Source organism: Solanum tuberosum, unplaced genomic scaffold (assembly GCF_000226075.1).
Source record: "Solanum tuberosum cultivar DM 1-3 516 R44 unplaced genomic scaffold, SolTub_3.0 scf00716, whole genome shotgun sequence".
In the NCBI taxonomy this organism is placed as follows: domain Eukaryota; kingdom Viridiplantae; phylum Streptophyta; class Magnoliopsida; order Solanales; family Solanaceae; genus Solanum; species Solanum tuberosum.
Genome location: NW_006239668.1, coordinates 28311 through 48880, shown reverse-complemented (window position 1 = coordinate 48880; position 20570 = coordinate 28311). Strand labels below are relative to the sequence as shown.

The window sequence follows — 20570 nt, the reverse complement described above, 5'->3', positions numbered from 1 at the left end:
AGTTTTATTAAAAATTCAAAACTATCTTCTTTTAAAGCTCATTAAGCTTTGTACATAATTTTTTCGTCCCTTAATAAATAAGCCTAGGTATTTTTAAATCAAAATAAATTTAAAACACTTCTCTAATGTTTAAATAAAATAAAATAAAATGCTTTAAAAAATTTATTTTTAAATACAAAATATAAAATTAATTCCTAAATTGTCACTTTTTAACTTGTAAAAACTTAGGCTTTGGGTTAATATAATTTGATAAGAGGCTCTAAACGTGCGGATGCTTGTTTTTATAGAGTTTTGGTGTTTCTCAACACATCGGAGCAGTCACAGTTGCTCCTTCCTAGGTTACCTCTTAAGCATAAACGGTAATCTCTCTCCTTCTGTCACCTTCCCCTTTTCAAGCAAGGGTCATCCCTATTTCTCTTTACCTCACCTACAAACTACTTTTTCTCTCCTATGGCCACTGCTTTCTGAGTTTACATTATTATCAAGATTATACCCCAAAAAAAAAAAACAAAAAAAAACAAGGTCTGTTCTTTGTTTCAGTCGCTTTGTTTTGCATTCTAAATATCGTACAACAGTTTGCAAAGAGACATTAATGAAAAAGATTGAATTTTTATGTTAAAGAATGAATCTTTTTGATTGATTTTGTTGGTTTCTTGGATCCCCCCATTTCCTCAACAATAATAGATAACTGAAATTGCTTTATTGTATTGTGTTTGGGAATCACTCTTCTTGTGAGCCTTATTTGCCTATTTCATGTTGTGGGTCGACATTCTTTTTCTTGCTGCTGCTCTCCTGTGGCCATCTATTAGGAATTTGATTACTTTTACTTGTTTATTTCATATAATAAGAAAATTAGTAAGGTTCAGAAAAGAAGATTTATGTTTTCTTTTGTAGATATAAGCAGTATGAAGCTATTTTCATAGCATGTTTGCATTTTGATTTTAGATAATTGTGGACTAATCCTGTAAACATTTGCTTTATATTAGGTATTATTATACCTTTAATAAGTTGCAATGTATGTGAGGAGAATAAGAAACAACAACCAAAGATGGAATCTTGTATTTCAGCGTTTTAACCATTATGTTAGTTCTGGCTACAGAACTTACTCCCCTACACAATCTTCAATCGTTACACAGATACCTTTAGACTGCAACTCTCTAGGCAGCGTGATAGGAAGAGCTTTGTTAGATACATCCAAGTCAATACAGACTGCTTCTCAACGGGAGAATATAAGGTTGTTGAGGAGTTCACCTGCTAGTTGGAGGTGGACATATTTAAGGTATTTTAGCTCTAAAGGTGATGGTAGGGATGCAAGTGAGGATAAACATGTACACACGAGAGATGGTGCGAGCTCTGATAAGGGAACAGTTCGGAAGGAAAAAAGTGGTCAAGATGTGAGACATTGTGATGCACATACTCAGCTTGGTGAGCAAGAGCAGAAGGAGTGGCTCCGGAATGAAAAGCTGTCTATAGAGAGTAAGAAGAAAGAATCACCTTTCCTGAGTAGACGGGAAAGATTTAAAAATGAATTCTTACGGAGGGTTGTTCCATGGGAGAAAATAGCTCTATCATGGGATACATTTCCTTATTATATCCAGTGAGTTCCTGACTTTCAGATCTATTTTCTTTTGCTGCAAGTTGCAGTTTGGATTAATTTTTGTCAACAACCTTGCAGTGAACATACAAAAAATGTTTTAATGGAGTGTGTTGCTTCCCATTTAACGCACAAGAAGGTTACTGTGGCTTATGGTGGCCGCTTGAGTTCTTCAAGTGGGAGAATCATGCTTCAGAGTATACCAGGTAGAGTTTTCTAGACTGGTATGAGATGCCCGTCTGTAATACAATGTACCTTTTTATTATTGCTTGCAAAGAAAGACATTGAATTCTTGATGATGTTGCAGGGACTGAGCTTTATCGAGAAAGACTAGTTCGAACCCTTGCTCGAGATTTAGAAGTACCATTACTGGTGCTTGATAGCAGCATTCTAGCTCCATATGTAAGCTATTTATATTTTATTTTTGTGGTTGTATCCTTCTAACTAAACTAATTCTACTTACAACAATATGCTTTTATTCAAATATATTCCTAAAGTTACTTATGCACAGGACTTTGGTGAAGATTGCTCATCTGAAAGCGAATCAGATGTAGAATCAGGTGAAGAGTGTACTTCTGATTCTGAAATAGAAGATGCAAATGATGCAAGTAACGAGGAAGAATGGACAAGCAGCGCTGAGACAAAGTCAGAAGCTAGTGAGGAAGACGTTGATGTTGAGGCATCAGTGGAAGCCTTAGAAAAACTTATTCCATTCAACCTTGAAGACTTTGAGAAGGTAAAATCTGAAAGATTCCAAAATTATATCTAGCAAGAAGACACAGAATTTCGGAAATGGGTGAAAATAATGCAGTCAACATCTTTGGTAAAAAGAAAAAGAATCTCTGTTTAACATGTGTTAGCTGTAAACAATTTGAAATCTGGAACTTTGTTGCTGTAAACTGTGTAATGGGCACAAACATATGAAATATGAGAACTTGGTAATTCAGTTGGTTGAGGAGTAGGAATATTAGGCCAAAATGTATAAATAAGATGATCCATGAAAAGGGAATATGATATATTTCCTTGAATACTCTTCGATAGAGTCACCAATAGGTGGGAGTTCGGACTAGGTTAGAGAATTGGATTTAAATTGTAATATCTTCTTTTCTCTGTTTCCAATGAATAACTTGTAACTTTTTTTGAGAGTCATATGTAATATGCTCTGGTTGAGATTACATCCATGTTTTTAGATTGTTGCCAATTTCTACAATATGTCGGTAATTAGAGATCCATGAGTATGGATGTTCAATGAATTTCTCATGGTTTTGATTTTAAACATTGCATGGATTGCAGAGAGTTTCCGGAGAACTTGAAAGTTCCTCAGAATCAACCCCGGATGCTGTTGATCAATCAGAGAAAGCTCAACGTCCCTTCAAAAAAGGTATAAAGTGCTATGTTGCTGAAGAATTCCTCATAGGCTGTGCTAACATGTTTTTTTGTTTGGCTTATCAGTTTTCATGAAACCGACCTCTTACAATATTTCAATTCTCTTTGACCTCACATTAAGCTTTGCTTGCAAAAATTCATTGCTTATTCTATTAGTATATTCATTATGTTACTTAAACAACACCTATGAGAATTGGTCAAGTGGATCTAGAATGGTTCATATCTATCCTGGTCTATCATGGTAGATTCTAGAATATTGTGATCAAAAGATTTGTATATACTTGTGGCATAAAAAAGTCTTGATTCATTCTTTTTCTTTCATAACGAGGTCTCGCAGCCAACTTGCATGCACTTTGACTATTCCACCTCGTATCTGCTACCTCTTAGCAGTAGCAGTACATGGATTGGGTAACTCTGCCTACCACTGCTTAGATAAATGAAAAAAAAACACCTAGCTTTTTTGTTTCCGATGGGATTTGAACCTTGGTCTTTAATATTTTCACTCACTTCATTGAGTGCCATGCCGCACCGTTGGGTGCAAATTTTTTTTAATCATCTTCTCTTGTCAGTTTTCAAGGAATGACCGAGTAAGTTCATCTTCCAGCCATTTCATCCCATTGCCCAAATTATCAGTTTAAAAGGCGATGCCTCGTTGCCTTTTATTGGTGAGGCGTGGCGAGTTTAGACAGGCGGCGAATGGCGACGCGGCGAGGCCAGGCGACAAGGCGTCGCCTTTTTATTTGTTTTTTAAAAAGATCTAATTTAATAATTAAAAGGCAATATTAGGGTTTATTTGGTGTTTTTGCAAACCTAGGATTTCTTCTCTATCAAGGTAGGGGTAAGGTTTGCGTACACTCGATCCTCCCTAGACCCTACTTGTGGGACTATACCGAGTGTGTTGTTGTTGGTTGATCAGAGATTCCCATTCTTGTAATGGTGGGGTGGATGTCGGTATCTGGTGGGATAGGCAGTATGCAAAAGCTAGTTAAGATACCTCTACCGTGTTTATATATGTTAGAAGGGAAGTGAATTAATTAGTTCCTTTAGATGGGTAAATAGAAAAATAGTATTGATTAGGATGGAAAGAACAAACCTCGTCACTAGAGAGGTAATAAATTGCTTGATTTGATTAGTTTAGTTCTAGAAGTGATGTTAGTCTTATCAATTTTTTTTTGTAATTTGGGTTGTTAAGTCCAATCCATCTAGTGTAACAATAGGCCTCCCATTTGAATATTACAATATAATAATATATCTCCCATTTTAATAGAAGAAAAGGTAAGATCACCCAAATAAACAATGAATATGTGGTGGTACTGATTTGGACATGCAACAATCTTGATTTTGAGAGGTATCTGAGGCGGGAGAGCATTCTCTTGAGTCTAGCTAGGAAACTTAATCATGAAGAAATGTGGGGATGATTTGGTCGAATAACTTTACTTACCAGATTTCTCTTACTAAAAAACACTCCTCGTCCTCCACTTGCTCTCTTCTTGTTCTTCTTTCCTTGAAACACCTTAAGACTCTCGGGCCTCATTTGTTTTCATTAAGGTTAGATGTCTGAATCTGAATGCACATCTAAATATTAAGATGTGCATTAAGATTTAAAGGTCTAAAACTGAATACACATTTGAATATTAAAATGCTACATTAAGATTTGAATACTAATAGTTAAGAGTTAAAGATTGTTTGTTTTCTCAACATCTGAATGTATAAAATTATGTCTCTGTTTAAATAATAAATATAAAATTCAAATGAAATACTAAATTGATCTAATATTATATGAAAAAATATTTTTAAATTTTTATATGGCAGTTGTGGTGGTGATGACAAATGATAGTGATTGTGTGTGTCGATTTCAGATGGATGTTGGCTGATGATGGTGGTTGTAGATAGTATCTTATGGTATAGTGTTTAACAGGAGTGATTAATCGTGGCTGTTGGTGGCGGCTGATAATTAGTAGTGGAATGATAGTAAATGGCGATGGTGAATGGTGATGACGGTTAGCGATACATAATATTGACTAATGATTGTAATTAGTGGATGTAATAATGGTCGGTGGTGATGATTGCAAATGATGTCTAATGGGGATGATAATTGATTTTGGTGATTGGCGGTAAAATTGGTTGTGGTTGGGCTGAGGATGGTAGGTGGTGGTGATTACGGTTGTAGTAGTTGTGGGTGGTGGGTGAAAATAGTTGGATTAGCGGTGAACTGTCATCTTTGTAGAAATTTCAATTTTTAAATAGACATCTTAATGATATCAAGACTTTGTTGTAGATCATTCATACCTATTTAGACTCATTAAGTGGTTATAAAATAAGAAAAACAAACACGCCTAAAGATTAAGATCCGAATGATTAAGCTTCAGACCTTGAAAACAAACAAACTTAATGACTAAGATCTGAATGATTATGATTGTGACTTTCATTAAGTGCAAACTAATGAGGCCTCAAACTTCCCTCTCTGCTACTTCCCAAGAGGGTGGTTCAACCCTTTTCATATGACCATTAGCTCGGAAACACCTCTTCTTGACCCTAAGCTAATCACATTCTGTGGTAGTTTTCAACCTTCTTTCTTTCTTTGCATATCAGCCTGAGCTTCCGTGCTATTTCCATGATGGAGGGAATCAGAATTTACTTCAATGCAGGCTTCAAATTTTTTGACATTACTTGATGGACAGTAGGTAGAGACACTTGGAATGAATGGGTGGAGAGAAGCCTTAACATGATGGGAAGATCAACCATGAGTATGAAGATCATGAGATGGATCTGCACTATACTTAAAGAAGCATCCAAAGAAGAGAAAACTATTATCAGGAGGTGGAATAATAAGGAGAAACTTTCAGAGTTTTTCTGCACAAGGAAAGCGAATGAGCATGGTAGAGATATGAGCATTCTCTCGCTATATGCTTTGGAAAGATCAGTTAGTATTATCCCTGAATCAGCCTAAATGCAGGGTGGAAAAGGGTGGAAAGAGATAGCATTTAAGATAGATAGGTTCTTTCAATGCTCCAATCTTAAGATGCCGGCAGAATCCAAGATCAATTAAGTAAGACCTCTCTTGTGCTAAAGTAGCTGGTGAGAGTTAATGGCACTCAAATACCCTTCGAGACTCAACAGTTACCTCTTCCAAAGGAGACATTAGTAGCATGATATCCCCTGGAGTAAAAGGAAGTGGCTTGTTCAAGAGGTGCATTGTTACATCATTTATTGAGGGAGAAACAGAGATCCCCTCACTGTCAGACATCATGAGATGGACCGCGATAACGTGGAAAGCAGTATTTGGGATCAACATTTATGATATGGCTAACATGATGATTCTTTTCAAATAGAAATATGGCAGAACAAATCATTTTGGGAGTGGAAATGGAAGAAGACCGAAGTTAGTCTCCAATATTGGAACCCAGTTATTGGATGTGTACTAGCAATACAAAAATCCAACACCACTTGGATTCGAGCTTTGGGGGTGCCATTATAACTCTGGTCTCAACTTACCTTCAAAGAGATCAGGAATCTGTGAGGAGGCTGGGTTCCAACTGATGAAGAGACAGATTTGAAGATACATTTGAAATGGGCAACAATCTAGATAATAGGGGATGGTTGCAATTGCCCTATAATGAGGTTTTTATTGAAAAAGACGGGATTAAATTCGTCATATTCCCATTTGGGTGGAAAAAAGTGTTCGATTTCAGGAGCGCACCAGAGATGGAGGGCAACAGTGAAAGATCCAAAAGTCTAAAGCACCCTTTGGACCTCCATGTCATTCTCACTCTTGTTTTAGACCTTTGGACCTCCATGTCACTCTCACTCTTGTACCTTCTAAAACTTTGTTATTAGTAGTAGCAAGCGATCAGTAGTTTGTGGTAGTGACAGTTATTAGTTATGTTGGTTCTGGATATATTCATGTTAATAGCCCCCTTTCCATTAACAGGATAATTGCACTGTTAGTCCTTCCGTTATTGATAAGTTCTGAATTTGGTCCTTGCAATACTTGGCTAAATACATTTAACATTCAATTAACTAAGATGTGTAATTTTGGCCTCTTTATAGGAAATATGTTATGTTATTATTTCTAGAATTATCTTTTCCTCAAATGTGGAGTAGCAATACAAATTTGACATACCACATCGTTAAGCAAATGGTTTAGCACACTTCATCAAAAAGTAGAGGGTTTAGCACTTGATAATTCGTTATGTTTCTGAAGATTCACATTAATAGGGATCAAAAGTGCACATATCAACTGCGAGCTATTGCATAGGAGCGGGGGTTTTACCCTGTGCGCACCCAAAGGGTAGCGGCTGCGGGTTTCCCTTGTCATCAAAAAAAAAAAAAGTAAAAAAAGTGCACATATCAATTCGTTATGTGTTTGACCAGAAATCACAAGGACGAAAATCAGAATTTGTCAATATTTTAGGCCTTTAGGAACTGAAAGCACAAATTTTCCAATAGTAACTCAATTGGAAGATGATTGATGATCATTAAAGAATCATTTGGGAGCTTCAGTGCAATATATTTGAGTTTGACACTTGAAATAGCAAAACGATATTCAATTTGGATAACTGCAAAATTTACCATCTTTTGAGGAGTATTTGTTTTTACTTTGTCATGGTAGTTTCCATTGTTGTATTTACATTTTAATTTACATACAGGAGATCGAGTTAAATATACTGGACCTTCTGGTGTTGTGAAAGCCGATAACAGGTTAGTTTCTTACGTGGCACATCTCTCAAGTATTTCGCTATTTGTTTTCTTTGACATCTTAAACAATCAAATCTTGCTGCTTCAAGAGTTGTAACTTTTTGCCAGTTAGCTGGTTTATTAGAGTGGATTAATCTTCCTTCCCAATTTTCATAGCCAGTTCATCTATATTTTCATGATTCCTATTGCATTAACTTGTGCTTTATTATTTTCCTTCAACTTTTCTTACAGGCTTACAGGCCTTTATGAATTAAACCATTTTCAAGAGAGATAATGCAGAAGTGCCTGTAATACCTCCATTGGGTAGTTAGGAATTGTTGCATAACCGATTAGGCTTTGAGCTCTCTGCTTCTGTGAACTTATTAAGCTTTTAAAGGAGCAACCAATAACCCAATAAGCTGACTTGGTTGGTAGGTGAACTCCGAGTGCAAAAAGTAGCATTAGAGCGAGTTCTGTGTGTATTCACTGTCCATTATCATAAATAAAATTAAGAATTTATTGTCATGTCGTATCTTAGACCAAGACATTGATAATTAAACCTTGAGAACATATAGTTTTGTAGGAAGAATCTGAATTCCCTGTCTTCTGAATTTTTTTATAAGACTACTAAACAATCATTCGAATTTATTGTCATGTCGTATCTTAGACCAGGACATTGATAATTAAACCTTGAGAACATATAGTTTTGTAGGAAGAATCTGAATTCCCTGTCTTCTGAATTTTTTATAAGACTACTAAACAATCATTCGAATTTATTGTCATGTCGTATCTTAGACCAAGACATGATATAAACCTTGAGAACATATAGTTTGTAGGAAGAACCTGAATTCCCTGTCTTCTGAATTTTTTATAAGACTACTAAACAATCAATTCGAATTTATTGTCATGTCGTATCTTAGACCAGGACATTGATAATTAAACCTTGAGAACATAATAGTTTTGTAGGAAGAATCTGAATTCCCTGTCTTCTGAATTTTGTATAAGACTACTAAACTATCATTCTTTTTGTAAGACTACTAGTTCTCTAGTACTAAACTAAGCGGGCTTAATCTTTTGGTCAAGCATTGATTGAACTCAAAACAAGTTCTTGATAAGCTACTCGGATCATTATAAATTATAATTCCTGGCTTCTACTTGAGCTACTCTGACCATTATAAAGATATATTTCCTGGCTTATACTTGGAAGTTGACCCACACTGCCCCATCAGATCTTGGTTGTGCCTGACTAGGGGAATGTAACAAGCGTTGCTCACATGTGCAACATTGTAGTAATTCTTAAGAACTCCCTTGATTCTTGAATACACCATCACAATGGGCTTTTTTGATGTAAGAATAAGAGAGGTAGAATCTGCTTTTAAGTTTTACCAAATCAGAAAAATTGACCAACCTATGATCTATGTATTGGGTATATTTGTTGGTTAACCTCCTGATCCAGAAGACTGCTATGTTGTTCGGCTGAAGGGTACCTTTGTTAAAAAAAATCCATGTAGTCATATAGAAAGAGGTAAAGCGTAGTGATTTGTACTATTGGAGAAGTTTCGGTTGCTGACGGGAAATAGCAGATAGGTGCAAGCAAGTGTAGTAATTCACAAGGCTTTCCACAAATTAATATTTGGCTGTAGAAGGATCAAATTGTGCCAATCCTTGCTTTTCTTTCTGTTACTTTGAAAGTAGCTGCATCAGTTTCTTCCACTTGAATTATCAATGTACCTTTTTATTTCTCATCAAATGATGACTTCTTCTGGAAATCCTAGCTGCTCTTAGGATCAGATGCGGGCAAGATTTTTGTTAATTGCTGAGATGTTCAATCAACACCCTGAAAGAATGATTCACCCAAAAGATAATGAAGAACATGAGGAGGAAATTCCCTCAATGCAGTACAAGGAAAGTAAAGTAAAAGTGCTAAACAAAAAATTTGTGGAGATCGTTTTTAGGTCTCTAAACACTATCCTGAAACAATCCTTCTGCCTATTCATGGTTTCACCTTTAAACTACCATTTCCGAAACTGAGACGGAATGCAATCTTATATATATCTCGTTTCACAGTGTTATATGTGGAGGAATCCATTGTTAATAAGATGAAATCAGCTTTCTTTTCTTCCAATATGTGTTGTAGTGCTTAATAATGTCCTACATAAATTTGATTTGACAACAAATATACTGGGCAGTTCATTATTGATAACAGGAACAGATTATTTTGAAGTCAGTTCATTCTTGATCACAGGAGCAGATTATTTTGAAGTATCTGTCATACTTTGTGCTTCACACTTCAAATTCCCTGTATATACTAGTGACACTTGGGACACAAATATTGGAATGGATAAATGTGGTGATTGTTTAGTGAACAGATATCATAGCAAGGCTAAAACAGTATAAAGTAGATTGTCGCATATTGATGGAAATTGTTGGAGTTGGGTAACATTAAATGTGATGTCTGAATTTCTTTGAATTTTATGGATTTTGCTGTTGTAGGAAACTGACAAGAGAGGAAAAAGGAAAGTGACAGATTTAGGAGGTGCATCATGTTTAAAGCTTAGGAGTTAGAAAGCAGACTTTACTCATTTCATTTTCTTTACTGTACTTAAAACAATTTTGGGTGTCTTAACGCTTTATTTAAGAAATTGTTCTCAGAAAGTCATGCAGCTTTATTTTTTTCTTCCTGTCCATGCTTTGCTTGCGAATAGAGCTGAGAGTTTTTTCGTAGAGCGGAGGTCTTAGCATTAGCATAACCCATGTGAACTTTGGATTAAGCGGCATTTAGTAATTGACTCCAATTCTCACAGGATTTTATTGGGGAAGATACCTACTTCTGGTGGTCCAACGAATGCTTACACTGTTATTCATGGAAGGTGGGTTGGTCAGTCGTCACAAGTGCTATAGAGAAAATTTTCTCCATTTGGTGCTTGGACGCATGATTGTATCTTTGACGTTCTTTCTCACTGGAAAGATACAATATATTTTGGATGGTGGTGGGGCTTTTTGCTCATCATCCACCAGGATTCCTTCTGGCTTCTTTCGTAATGTTCTTTTGATGTTCATAGTGATATAGTGCAATGTTCTTGTGCTAGTGCAAGCCTTCGCTTTTATATCTAAGATATGAGAGAAGTACGAAGGTTCTGCAGTTGGTCTAGGTATCTGCAGTGACTTAAGTTTTGTTACTGCTTTTAATCATTGTTGTCGCCATCATTGTCAATGTCCTGATCATTTTTGTTATTTGTTTGTTATTCTCAATGTTATGGCCAATATCAATGTACCTGGCTCTTTAAAGAGGTTTAAGGCTCTTTAAATTAATTTGAACCATCTATGTAGTAGTTAATGTATTTTACAAATGTATCTGCCTTAAAGTTATTCAAGTAAAGAGTTGCTTAAATGTCATGTTTAACAGAGGCATGCATGCATGCATGTAAGTTGTTACATCCGATATGCTTTTGCAGGTCCATGTCCAGTGGTCAACGTGGTGAGATATATGAGGTGAATGGTGATCAGGTTGCTGTAATTTTTGATGTTAGCGAAAAGCAAACCATGGAAGAAGAGAAAGACGAGAAACCCAAAGCACAGGATGTGAAACCATCAATATACTGGATTCCTGGTATGTATTATTCATTTGGATTTGCATTATTCATCTGGATTTCAGTAAAATTGGTGATAAAGTCATATTCTTACTCAACTAAAAAAGAAGATATTTGGTTTTGGTATAACTTGTCAGCTGCTAATTGTGACTTCACATTGGATGATCTAAAAACTTTCTGTCTTAATAGACGACAGACAATTGGCATATTAATATTGGTGGAGATGACTTTTATTTGACCTGTCAATTTTTTTTTTCTTTTGCGGATAGGCTATTCAACATGAAATTTATTTGTCATAAAGAGAGTATATATTTTCAATTTCCCAGTTTCAACATTAAGTCTGTAGATCGAGTAGGTACAGTGGTATTTTTTATATCTGAACATATATGCGTAATTAATTTTTTTTTTTTTTTTTACCGTCTACTCTGCTTGCAGCCAACGAGATTGAGCATGATCTTGATGCTCAGGCTGAAGACTGCTACATTGCCATGGAGGTGCTATGTGAGGTATGGTGCTTTAATTGATCAATAGTCTTTATGTTCTTTTACCACACTGATTTCAAATTTGAGTTTTTTTTCCATTCTATTTTGTTCAGGTTTTGAAGTCTGCACAGCCTATTATTGTGTACTTTCCAGATTCTTCATTATGGCTGTCTAGAGCTGTTTCCAAGGCAAATAGAAAAGAATTTGTGCACAAGGTGCAAGAAATGTTTGACCAATTATCAGGACCTGTTGTCTTGATCTGTGGTCGAAACAAAGTTGAAACAGGGTCAAAAGAAAAAGAGAAATTTGTAAGTCCATAAATTGACCTGTCTTATTCCTAGACTCTTTTCAGTTATTTTGTGTTTTAACTTCTTTTTATCTGTCAACAGACCATGATTCTTCCCAATTTGGGCCGCCTAGCGAAGTTGGTAATCCTCGTGATCTTTAGTCAAATTAAGTCTGTTTGAACTTTTTAAGGTCCTACTATTTGTTTTCTGTTGTGTGATGGGTTCATGACAAACCATTGTGGTATCTGAATAATGGCTTTAGCTGCTTATGAGTTGGGTATTGAATGATGACCTTCCTATAATAGATGATATTTCAGTGACTAAATGCTGAATTCAATTTTATTTATGTATTGGTGACTAGTTGGGTGTGCTGTAAAATCATATCCTAGTTTGTACTTGATATCTCATTTCAAGTGTGCACTGGCTTTATAGGAGGCGTCATCTATGGTTTCCTTGTAAATTGGGGTTTTGAATATTCACCTGAATTAGTTGCATTTTGTTGGTGTATTTTCCAAATATTTTATGCACTATTTTTTTTCTTCAATATTTTGTTTTTCAGCCTCTTTCTCTGAAACGACTAACGGAGGGATTAAGAGCAACAAAACATTCTGTAGACGATGATATACATAAGCTCTTCTCTAACGTAATGAGTATTCATCCGCCAAAGGTTAGTTTTTTTTGTGCTTATTGTAGTACGTAGATTTTTATAGTAATTTGTGATGTATCGGCTGATGCTGTAGCTATGGGTGGCATGGTATGGTATTTGAAAGTTTTGATACTGTAATTTTGGTATTTGGTTTTAAAAAGTTATACCGTTACCATACCAATTTAATTCGGTACATTGAAGTTCGGTTTCGGTATTCTACGGTATGGTAATTCGGTAACCATAGTTTGTTCAACTTCGACTAATATATATTCGTATAATAGAGTATTATGACTTCGGTAACTAAAATAGGTCTCAATTGTATCATACTAACACATTACACATGTAGAAATATAAATCATATATTTATATAAAAGAGAACCCTAGGCCCGCCTACCTGGCGCCACCACAAGCTAGAATTTCCTTTTAAATTTATTTATTTCCAAAAATAGTCTTCCCCTTTCATGAAAAGATGTGACTTTTATGAAGAGTTGCGACTATTATGAAAAGTTGCGACTTTTATGAAAAATTGTGACTCTTATGAAAGGTTGTGACCTTTCCGAAGGGTTGCAACTTTTTCAAAGAGTTGTGACATTTCCGATAAGGCACAATAAACATTTGTTCACACTATCCTTTGTTGTCTATAAATAGAGGGATTTCATCTCATTTTAAAACAACAAAAATTCTGAACTTCTTCTTCTTCTTCTACACAATTAAATATTCGTGCGCTTTGTTCCTGTTGAGTGAACGAGTGGTTCACTGACACCATTGTTTTTGTATCAATACACTTGTGAATAGAATCGTTCCATCTGGAGAGGATCTATTCCTTTAAACCTCGGCTACTAGAAGGGAATAATTTTCTTAAGGGGACACTGTGCATTCAGTGGGTTCAATTTTTTTCTTTCTGATTCATTCTTTTTTTATAGATCCTAATATATTTTTTTTACAGTCATTAATTTATGCTTATGATATTAATTGTTATTTTTGAGTACATGTTTTAAACTTTATTGTTTATGTTTCTGTAAAGTTATTGTGTATAAGTATTTGTTAGTACAGATAAAATTATTTATTTATTAGAAAATTTAATATCTCATGTTAATGTTTATTTAATTTCCAAAATATATCAAATAGTAACACTTCCTGGAGGCAAAAGGATAAATTATAAAATCAAATTAAAGATGATTAGTTGAAGGATAAATGATAAGATGTTATAATTATCATTTTCCTTTACGTTATTAATGTTCTTTACTACGTAATCTTGTATGTAAGACAATATAGTGTTTTAGTTTTAATGATTGATAGGTTTTAAGTATTATTTTATAAATTTTGTGATATCAAATTCCCGCGCGCGTAATTTTACTAGTTCAAAATAAAGTCCAAACAACTCCTTTTGTTAATCAATTACATTTCAATCAAAATAGAGTAGTCAAAGTTTCAACTTCTGAACATTTAGTTTATATTAATATTAAGTTGCATATTTGTTTGTAAATATATATGTTATTTATGTAACTATATACTTCGGTATGATATTCAGTATTTCGGTATTTTGTCTTTAAATACCAAATACCGTACCAAATACCAAAAAAAATAAATATACCATATACCACACCAAATACCATAATACCAAAACCACAGTATTAAAAATTTCATTATGATATGGTAATTCGGTATATACCATACCATGTCCACCCCTAGCTGGAGCCAATAGGGGGAGGAGATGTGTTTAGAAACCGTAGCTGCCTTCTCCTATTTTGTACTCACTCTGTGCCTCTTAATCTTAGTAGAATTATAACCAAAGTCATTTTGCAATGTCGCTAGTTGATCCAATGATTTTGTTGTCTTTTTCTGTGTAATATGGAAGCAGTGTTTTTACACAATTCGTAAATTTCCCCAAATGTGATCCACATATCCAGGAGCCAAGTGCCTAACTATGTTTTTTTTTAGACAAATAACAGTTGTAATCAGTAAAAACTTAGCTTATTGCCAATTCTTAAACCCCTGCCTAGAACCCTATACAATTATACATTGCCAATTCAATGTACTAAGGGGTCTTTTGGTAGGGTGTATAAGAATAATGTAGAATATAGTGTATTAATAATGCTAGCATTAGTTATACTTGCATTAGTTATGCTGAGATTTTTCTTATGTAGTGTTTATTTTGGTGTATTGAAAATAACATACTTCGCATAATTTTTTTAGAAATATTTGTTTACAAAAATACACTCCATAAATATGGTGGAGAACATGTGGAAAAGGTTTTGAGGGACAATTGTGTCTTTAACCATGCTAATGCATGCATTAGAACCCATTGCATTACTAATGCATAGAAATCCATGATATTAGTAATGCATACCTCAATACACAATAGAGTGTATTAGTAATGCAAGCATTAGTTATACATAGGCTGAAAAAGTATACCAAAACAAGGTATTAGTAATACACAAAGCAAATGCATGCATTATTTTCTCCAATACACTAAACGACCCCCAACTCTCCTACTCTCCCCCATATGTTCTGTTTACACCAAAAAAGAACAAACTAAGACAATTCATCCTAATTTTCTGGATAGAACCGCTAGTGCCTTCAAAATGTCTACAATTCCTTTCTTTCCACATTGTCCACCATGTGCAAGTAGGAATGATCTTCCACCAGTCCTCCCCATCTCTACTTCAATACTCCACCAATTATTCAGCAGTGCCAAAGTAGAACTAGGTATTACCCAAGTTATTCCCAAAATACAAAAGAACATGTGCCACAGATTTATAGTTGTCCAGCAGTGTAGGAATAAGTGTTTATTGTTTTCACCCTTATATTCACACAAAAGAAATCTTGAACAAATCTGAAGACCTCCTTTGTAGCTTATCTTGAGTTAGACAAGCTTTCCTAATCACCAACCAGACAAAGAATGAGACCTTCATAGGGATATTTATTTTCAGACTTGTTTCCAAGGCCAATACTTCCTTTACAGGACCTCTTTGATTCATCTGCCAATACACTGACTTTATTATGAAGGCCCCTTTTACTGTTTAGTTTCCACCTGAGTCTGTCTGTAAAATCCGTGCATCCACCAAAAGTTCCCAATATCTGAAGCAGTGTGTCGATACTCTCTACCTCCCAGTCATTAAGAGCTCTTCGAAAGATTAGATTCCACCCTTATTGACTCCACATTTGGTTGATCATGTCATGTTGTCTGACTATGTTTTTCTGTGTATAGGTTTCATTTTTACGCAAGCCAAAGGTTTGCCAATAATTCAAATTATAAAAAGGTTCCTAAGAGACATGTATATTGTCTTTGGTTGATGTTTAACAATAAGACAAAAGGGAAGACACTGAAACAGGATATATACCCCATACCTGGAGTCTGGAAAAGAATTCGCTTCTTAATTGTGTGAGATTTCCCATATTTAATTTCTTTCCTATACGTCCAGCTCAATAGCATACCCTTAACATCACCCATTCTATCTAGAAAATTCCAAACAACTCCACAATCTGTTGGCAAACAGTGCAAAAGCAAATGAATTATGTCCTCTAACTTCTGAGATGTTATGGGTTTGTGGTGTGTTACCAGAAACAGTGCTTATAATATTTTCATAATTATGTATTGTTTTCCCATACTTCCAAGGAAACAGCTCACCGTTGCTAATTTACTTGTTCTTCATATTAATCAAAGATCTTCTTTTACTTTTGAAACTGTGTGTTTAAGCTTAATGAAGCATTAAGCCATGAAAGATGGAATGATTTAGTCACTTGAAGTTGGTTATTATGGCAATATTAATGATTTTTGGTTTGGGCATACATTTGCTTAAAGCCATTTCTATTCCAGTGAAATTGAGTTTTCTCTTTGAGGTATACATCTTTTGCATTGTTTTTAACTAAAACAAAATGGTACGTGATATCATTTCATTTTGTTCTTTTAATCAATCATGTTATTTTTGTAATATTTCTGGTGTTGGAGTTGGCATCGATTATCCCCAAGAATTTGATGGTTTAGATCTCAATCCTCAACCCCTTTCTCTTTCTCTTTCTCTTTCAATGATGGTGATTAAGTCTGGGAAATACCTCAAAATATATTATCTGTACCTGCTTGTTGCATGAAGATGCTACCCCCCTGATGGTTACTAGAAGGATTTTTTTCTGTACAAACGTCTGTTTGAAGTTATACAGTTTAACTGAACTTGGTGGAACACTGAAAATGGAATAAAGATTTTCAATTTTTAACCAGGTCATTCGAATTAATAGAAGGTAAATATTGGATAACTATTATTATATCTGCCTGTGTCTTCCCTTCTAAAAATTCTTGTAGTCTGTATCGTATAAATCTAGCAAATAAAACTCCAATTGAGGAAGTGATCTTTCTTTTTTCTTCTCTTCTTTTAAGTATGTAGTGGAGAGAAACAATCAGTTGTAACACTAGAATTATGAAGTTGCAAAATGATTAGGCATAGTTGAAATTTTAGGACCTTGCATATTGATGAATGATTACCTAGCCCATCATGAAGTAGTTTCTGGAGTTTCTAGTCTTTAAACTATCCCCACATCTCCTGTATCTTTCAGTCACCCATGCAGACCCATGGCCAGCATGCATGCAGTGACTCTATAAATAGCACTTTTTTAGTTCTGAAAATGGTAAAATGATTAGGCATAGTTGATGTTTATGACCTTACATTGATGAGTGATTACCTAGCCCACCGTGAATTTATTTTTGGAGTTGCTGTTCTTTAAACTATCCCTACTCCATCTCTATCTCTCGGTTGCTCGGTCTCTCATGCTGACCATGCGTGTGCTAGCATGCAGCGCCTCAAAAATAACACTTTTTTAAGTAATGATCCGTGTATAGCTTTTTTTGTTTTTTTTCTGAAAATGGTAAGATATGTGTGAGAGTGTGTGTGTCTGTGCATGTTTAGGTCAAGACTCAAGTGATGTAGGGACTTTCCAACTGACCATGCCAGGAACTGTACCGTACTCCCTGTAGCTCTTCTTTCTTTAATCTTGCAAGGTGGATAGAGAAGAGAGATATTGTAATTTTCACTTCCTTACTCTTAGTGTGAGCGGAATACACACTAACACTTATTGCTTCAATACGCCTGACATGTGGGACACTAATAGGTTAAAACATATGAATTTCTTTGTCACAACACTTACATTTTTTGATGAAGATTGTCACAACATTTACATTTTTTGATGAAGATTGTCACAACACTTTCTTTTGTGCTGTTGTTCGTAGTTCTTTGAAGTTATTCCGTTCGTGCATTTATCTTCTTAAGCATTGTTTTCAGTTTGGTGGTTTCTCATCCTACTGTTGTTTTCCTGTTTGCAGGAGGAAGATCTTCTTAAGACATTTAATAAACAGATTGAAGAAGACAGGAGAATTGTAATAGCTCGTAGTAACCTAAATGAATTATACAAGGTATGGACAAAGATATGTGCTTTGGGATGTATTTTATTCTATTTAAGATCTTCTAGCAAATGGTTGGGTACCTCTATGTGTTCATTTAGTCGCACGTTTAATTGTCTCTGTATTGTTGGTTCTTTTTGTCTGCTGGAGTTATCACATCTTTTATCTATATTTCAGGTTCTGGAAGAGCACGAACTTTCATGCATTGATTTGTTGCATGTAAATACTGATGATGTGATTCTGACCAAGCAGAGTAAGTGTTTGTGTGAAATCATGATATATTGTTCTTTAATTCTTTTTGATTGAAAAAATCAGAAAAGATTGATCCGCTCACTTGGTCATAGATATACTTATATTTGAATTCAACTTTTGTGCCTTTCTCCAGTTTTAGATAATATTGAGATTATATTATAGTTTCTTTATGTTATCGCTAAAATAATACTCCCTCCATCTAGAAAAGAGTGACTGTCCAAAGCACTAGGTCAAACTATCTAAACTAAATAGAACTAGGATATCGATTCCTCTAATTTTGCAAATATGTTATAATCAGTATTAAGAACCACTGTGATGCAAAGTGACGCAAGCCATGTGCTTCAGAGAAGTGTGCGTTTCAAATGACGATGTGCAAAGTGATCCTGACGATAAGTGGTTTGCCTTTTGAATCTCAAATTTGAGGAGTTGGATTAATATCATATTGTATATTAAATTAATTTAAATTTGATCACGATAGTACTAAGGGCCTGTTTGGATGGACTTATAAAAAGTTACTTATAAGTCAAAAGTAGATGGTACCCTACTTTTAACTTTTGACTTATTTTAAAACTTTTTTGGCCTAAAAGTGGGTGCTTAACAGCACTTTTCAAACACCAAAACTAAAAAACTACTTAAAAGTCAAAAGTACCTAAAAGTATGTTAATCCAAACGGGCACTAAATCCATATACATTTGGTAGTTTTTAAATTCATGAATTCTATACTTCACTTCAAGTGAGTGTGCACTTGAATTCTCTCTTTTCGCGCCAAGGCTCATTAATCCTGTCACGTTTTCTGCTTTTCGCTATTAAAAACACTGTTAAGAGTACTGTAAAGCTCAATTTTTATAATTGAAGATATTTAACAAATGCTTGAATCAAAACAAAAAATATTTAAGAAATGACTGAAAAAATTATCGTAAAAGAAAAAAGTGTGATTCCCCCAAATAGTAAGTGTCAAATGAAATGGGGCAGTCTAGGAAGGAACCTGCATCAAAATAAAGAACACTGTTAGGTTCTATGGAAGGTAAAGCTTAATTTCATAAATTTTAAAGGAAAGCTAAATTGCGTTAATCTTTGGTTTCTCTTACATCTTCAGAAGCTGAGAAAGTTATTGGCTGGGCCAAAAATCATTACTTGTACACATGTGTCCATCCATCTATTAAAGGGGATAGATTGTATCTGCCTCGTGAAAGGTAATTCTATTTTTACTTTTCTGTACGTGTACAACGTCTTTTGTTTTGCACAAACTTGAAGCTCATTTCTGCTGTTTATCATGTGAAGCGTTGAAACTGCAATTTTGAGGTTGAAGGAGCAAGAAACAATGTCAAAAAAGCCTTCTCAGAATCTTAAGGTATTATCCCCTGATTTATTGCTATAAAATAGGCATAATAGATTGGGACCCCCCTGAACTTGATGACTTTTGTTCAGTGCTCGCCTAAACTTCACGTTGGCCTAATTACCCCTGAACACAAGACATTTCAGTATCCTCCCCTATACAAACTCAACCCATGGAAGTGTGACACGCACTGCCACAATTTTTTGTCCTCGTGGCATTTTTTAGAATAAATTTTTTGTTCTTACCTTTTAAATCCACCAAATTTTTTTTTTTTTTGAAACTTGGTAACTTTGTATTATAACACAATAGTACATGGGCAGTACTAAACCTTATATACAGATGAACTCCAAAAACTCCACTATTCTAAATCTAAATTGAATCTAAAACATCAATTATAGAGACAGTTTCATTAGAGTATACTTGATTGCACCAAAAACATAACAACAAAATGCAGCTGAGTTTAACTTTCTGCATACTATTCTCTACGGTCTCAAAACACCTAGAATTTCTCTTTTTCCAGGTTGCCCACCAGATTGAAGCAGGGATAATTCTCCATCTCGTTCTGTCTTTAGCTAGCACTCCTGCCTCCTCCCAACTTTTTAGGGCTTCAGTAATTCTCCTAGGCATAGCCCAGGATATGCCTTTGAGACTTAAAAATCCACCAAATTATTTAGATCATCCTTTTCGGGCTAAATCTGTAAAAAACTTGGAACAGCGTTATCTTGTCTACATTTTCTTGGCTAATGATAATGATATTCTAATCAAGTTGTTTTTACATAATTGGCCAGAAAGAGAAGAAATCGAAGTTAGAACATCAGCGTGTATGGGGTTGAGACTATCAAATTGTCAATTTTAGGGGTAGTTGGGCCTAGATAAAGTTCGGGTGTGCACTAAATAAAAGTCAAATTTGGGGGGGGGAGGGGGGGGG

General features: G+C 34.9%; 1 protein-coding gene across 3 annotated transcripts in view; it reads left to right on the top strand.

Moving 5' to 3' along the window:
* Nucleotides 1-264: 264 nt before the first annotated feature.
* The window catches only part of LOC102599482 (uncharacterized), a 25726-nt gene continuing 5420 nt past the window's right edge, over nt 265-20570 (top strand). The window contains exons 1-17 of one of the 3 annotated variants that reach the window (XM_015305370.1): nt 265-359; nt 987-1597; nt 1676-1800; nt 1902-1996; nt 2106-2330; nt 2888-2975; nt 7630-7681; nt 10462-10527; nt 11113-11267; nt 11683-11753; nt 11843-12037; nt 12119-12157; nt 12576-12683; nt 17977-18066; nt 18232-18307; nt 19403-19499; nt 19588-19657. In XM_015305370.1, the coding sequence (XP_015160856.1) occupies nt 1014-1597; nt 1676-1800; nt 1902-1996; nt 2106-2330; nt 2888-2975; nt 7630-7681; nt 10462-10527; nt 11113-11267; nt 11683-11753; nt 11843-12037; nt 12119-12157; nt 12576-12683; nt 17977-18066; nt 18232-18307; nt 19403-19499; nt 19588-19657 (2136 nt within the window). In that variant the 5' untranslated portion in view covers nt 265-359; nt 987-1013. Of the gene's footprint in view, nt 523-986; nt 1598-1675; nt 1801-1901; nt 1997-2105; nt 2331-2887; nt 2976-7629; nt 7682-10461; nt 10528-11112; nt 11268-11682; nt 11754-11842; nt 12038-12118; nt 12158-12575; nt 12684-17976; nt 18067-18231; nt 18308-19402; nt 19500-19587; nt 19658-20570 lie in introns of all 3 variants that reach the window. The other 2 variants (XM_015305369.1, XM_015305371.1) reach the window with 2 other exon arrangements.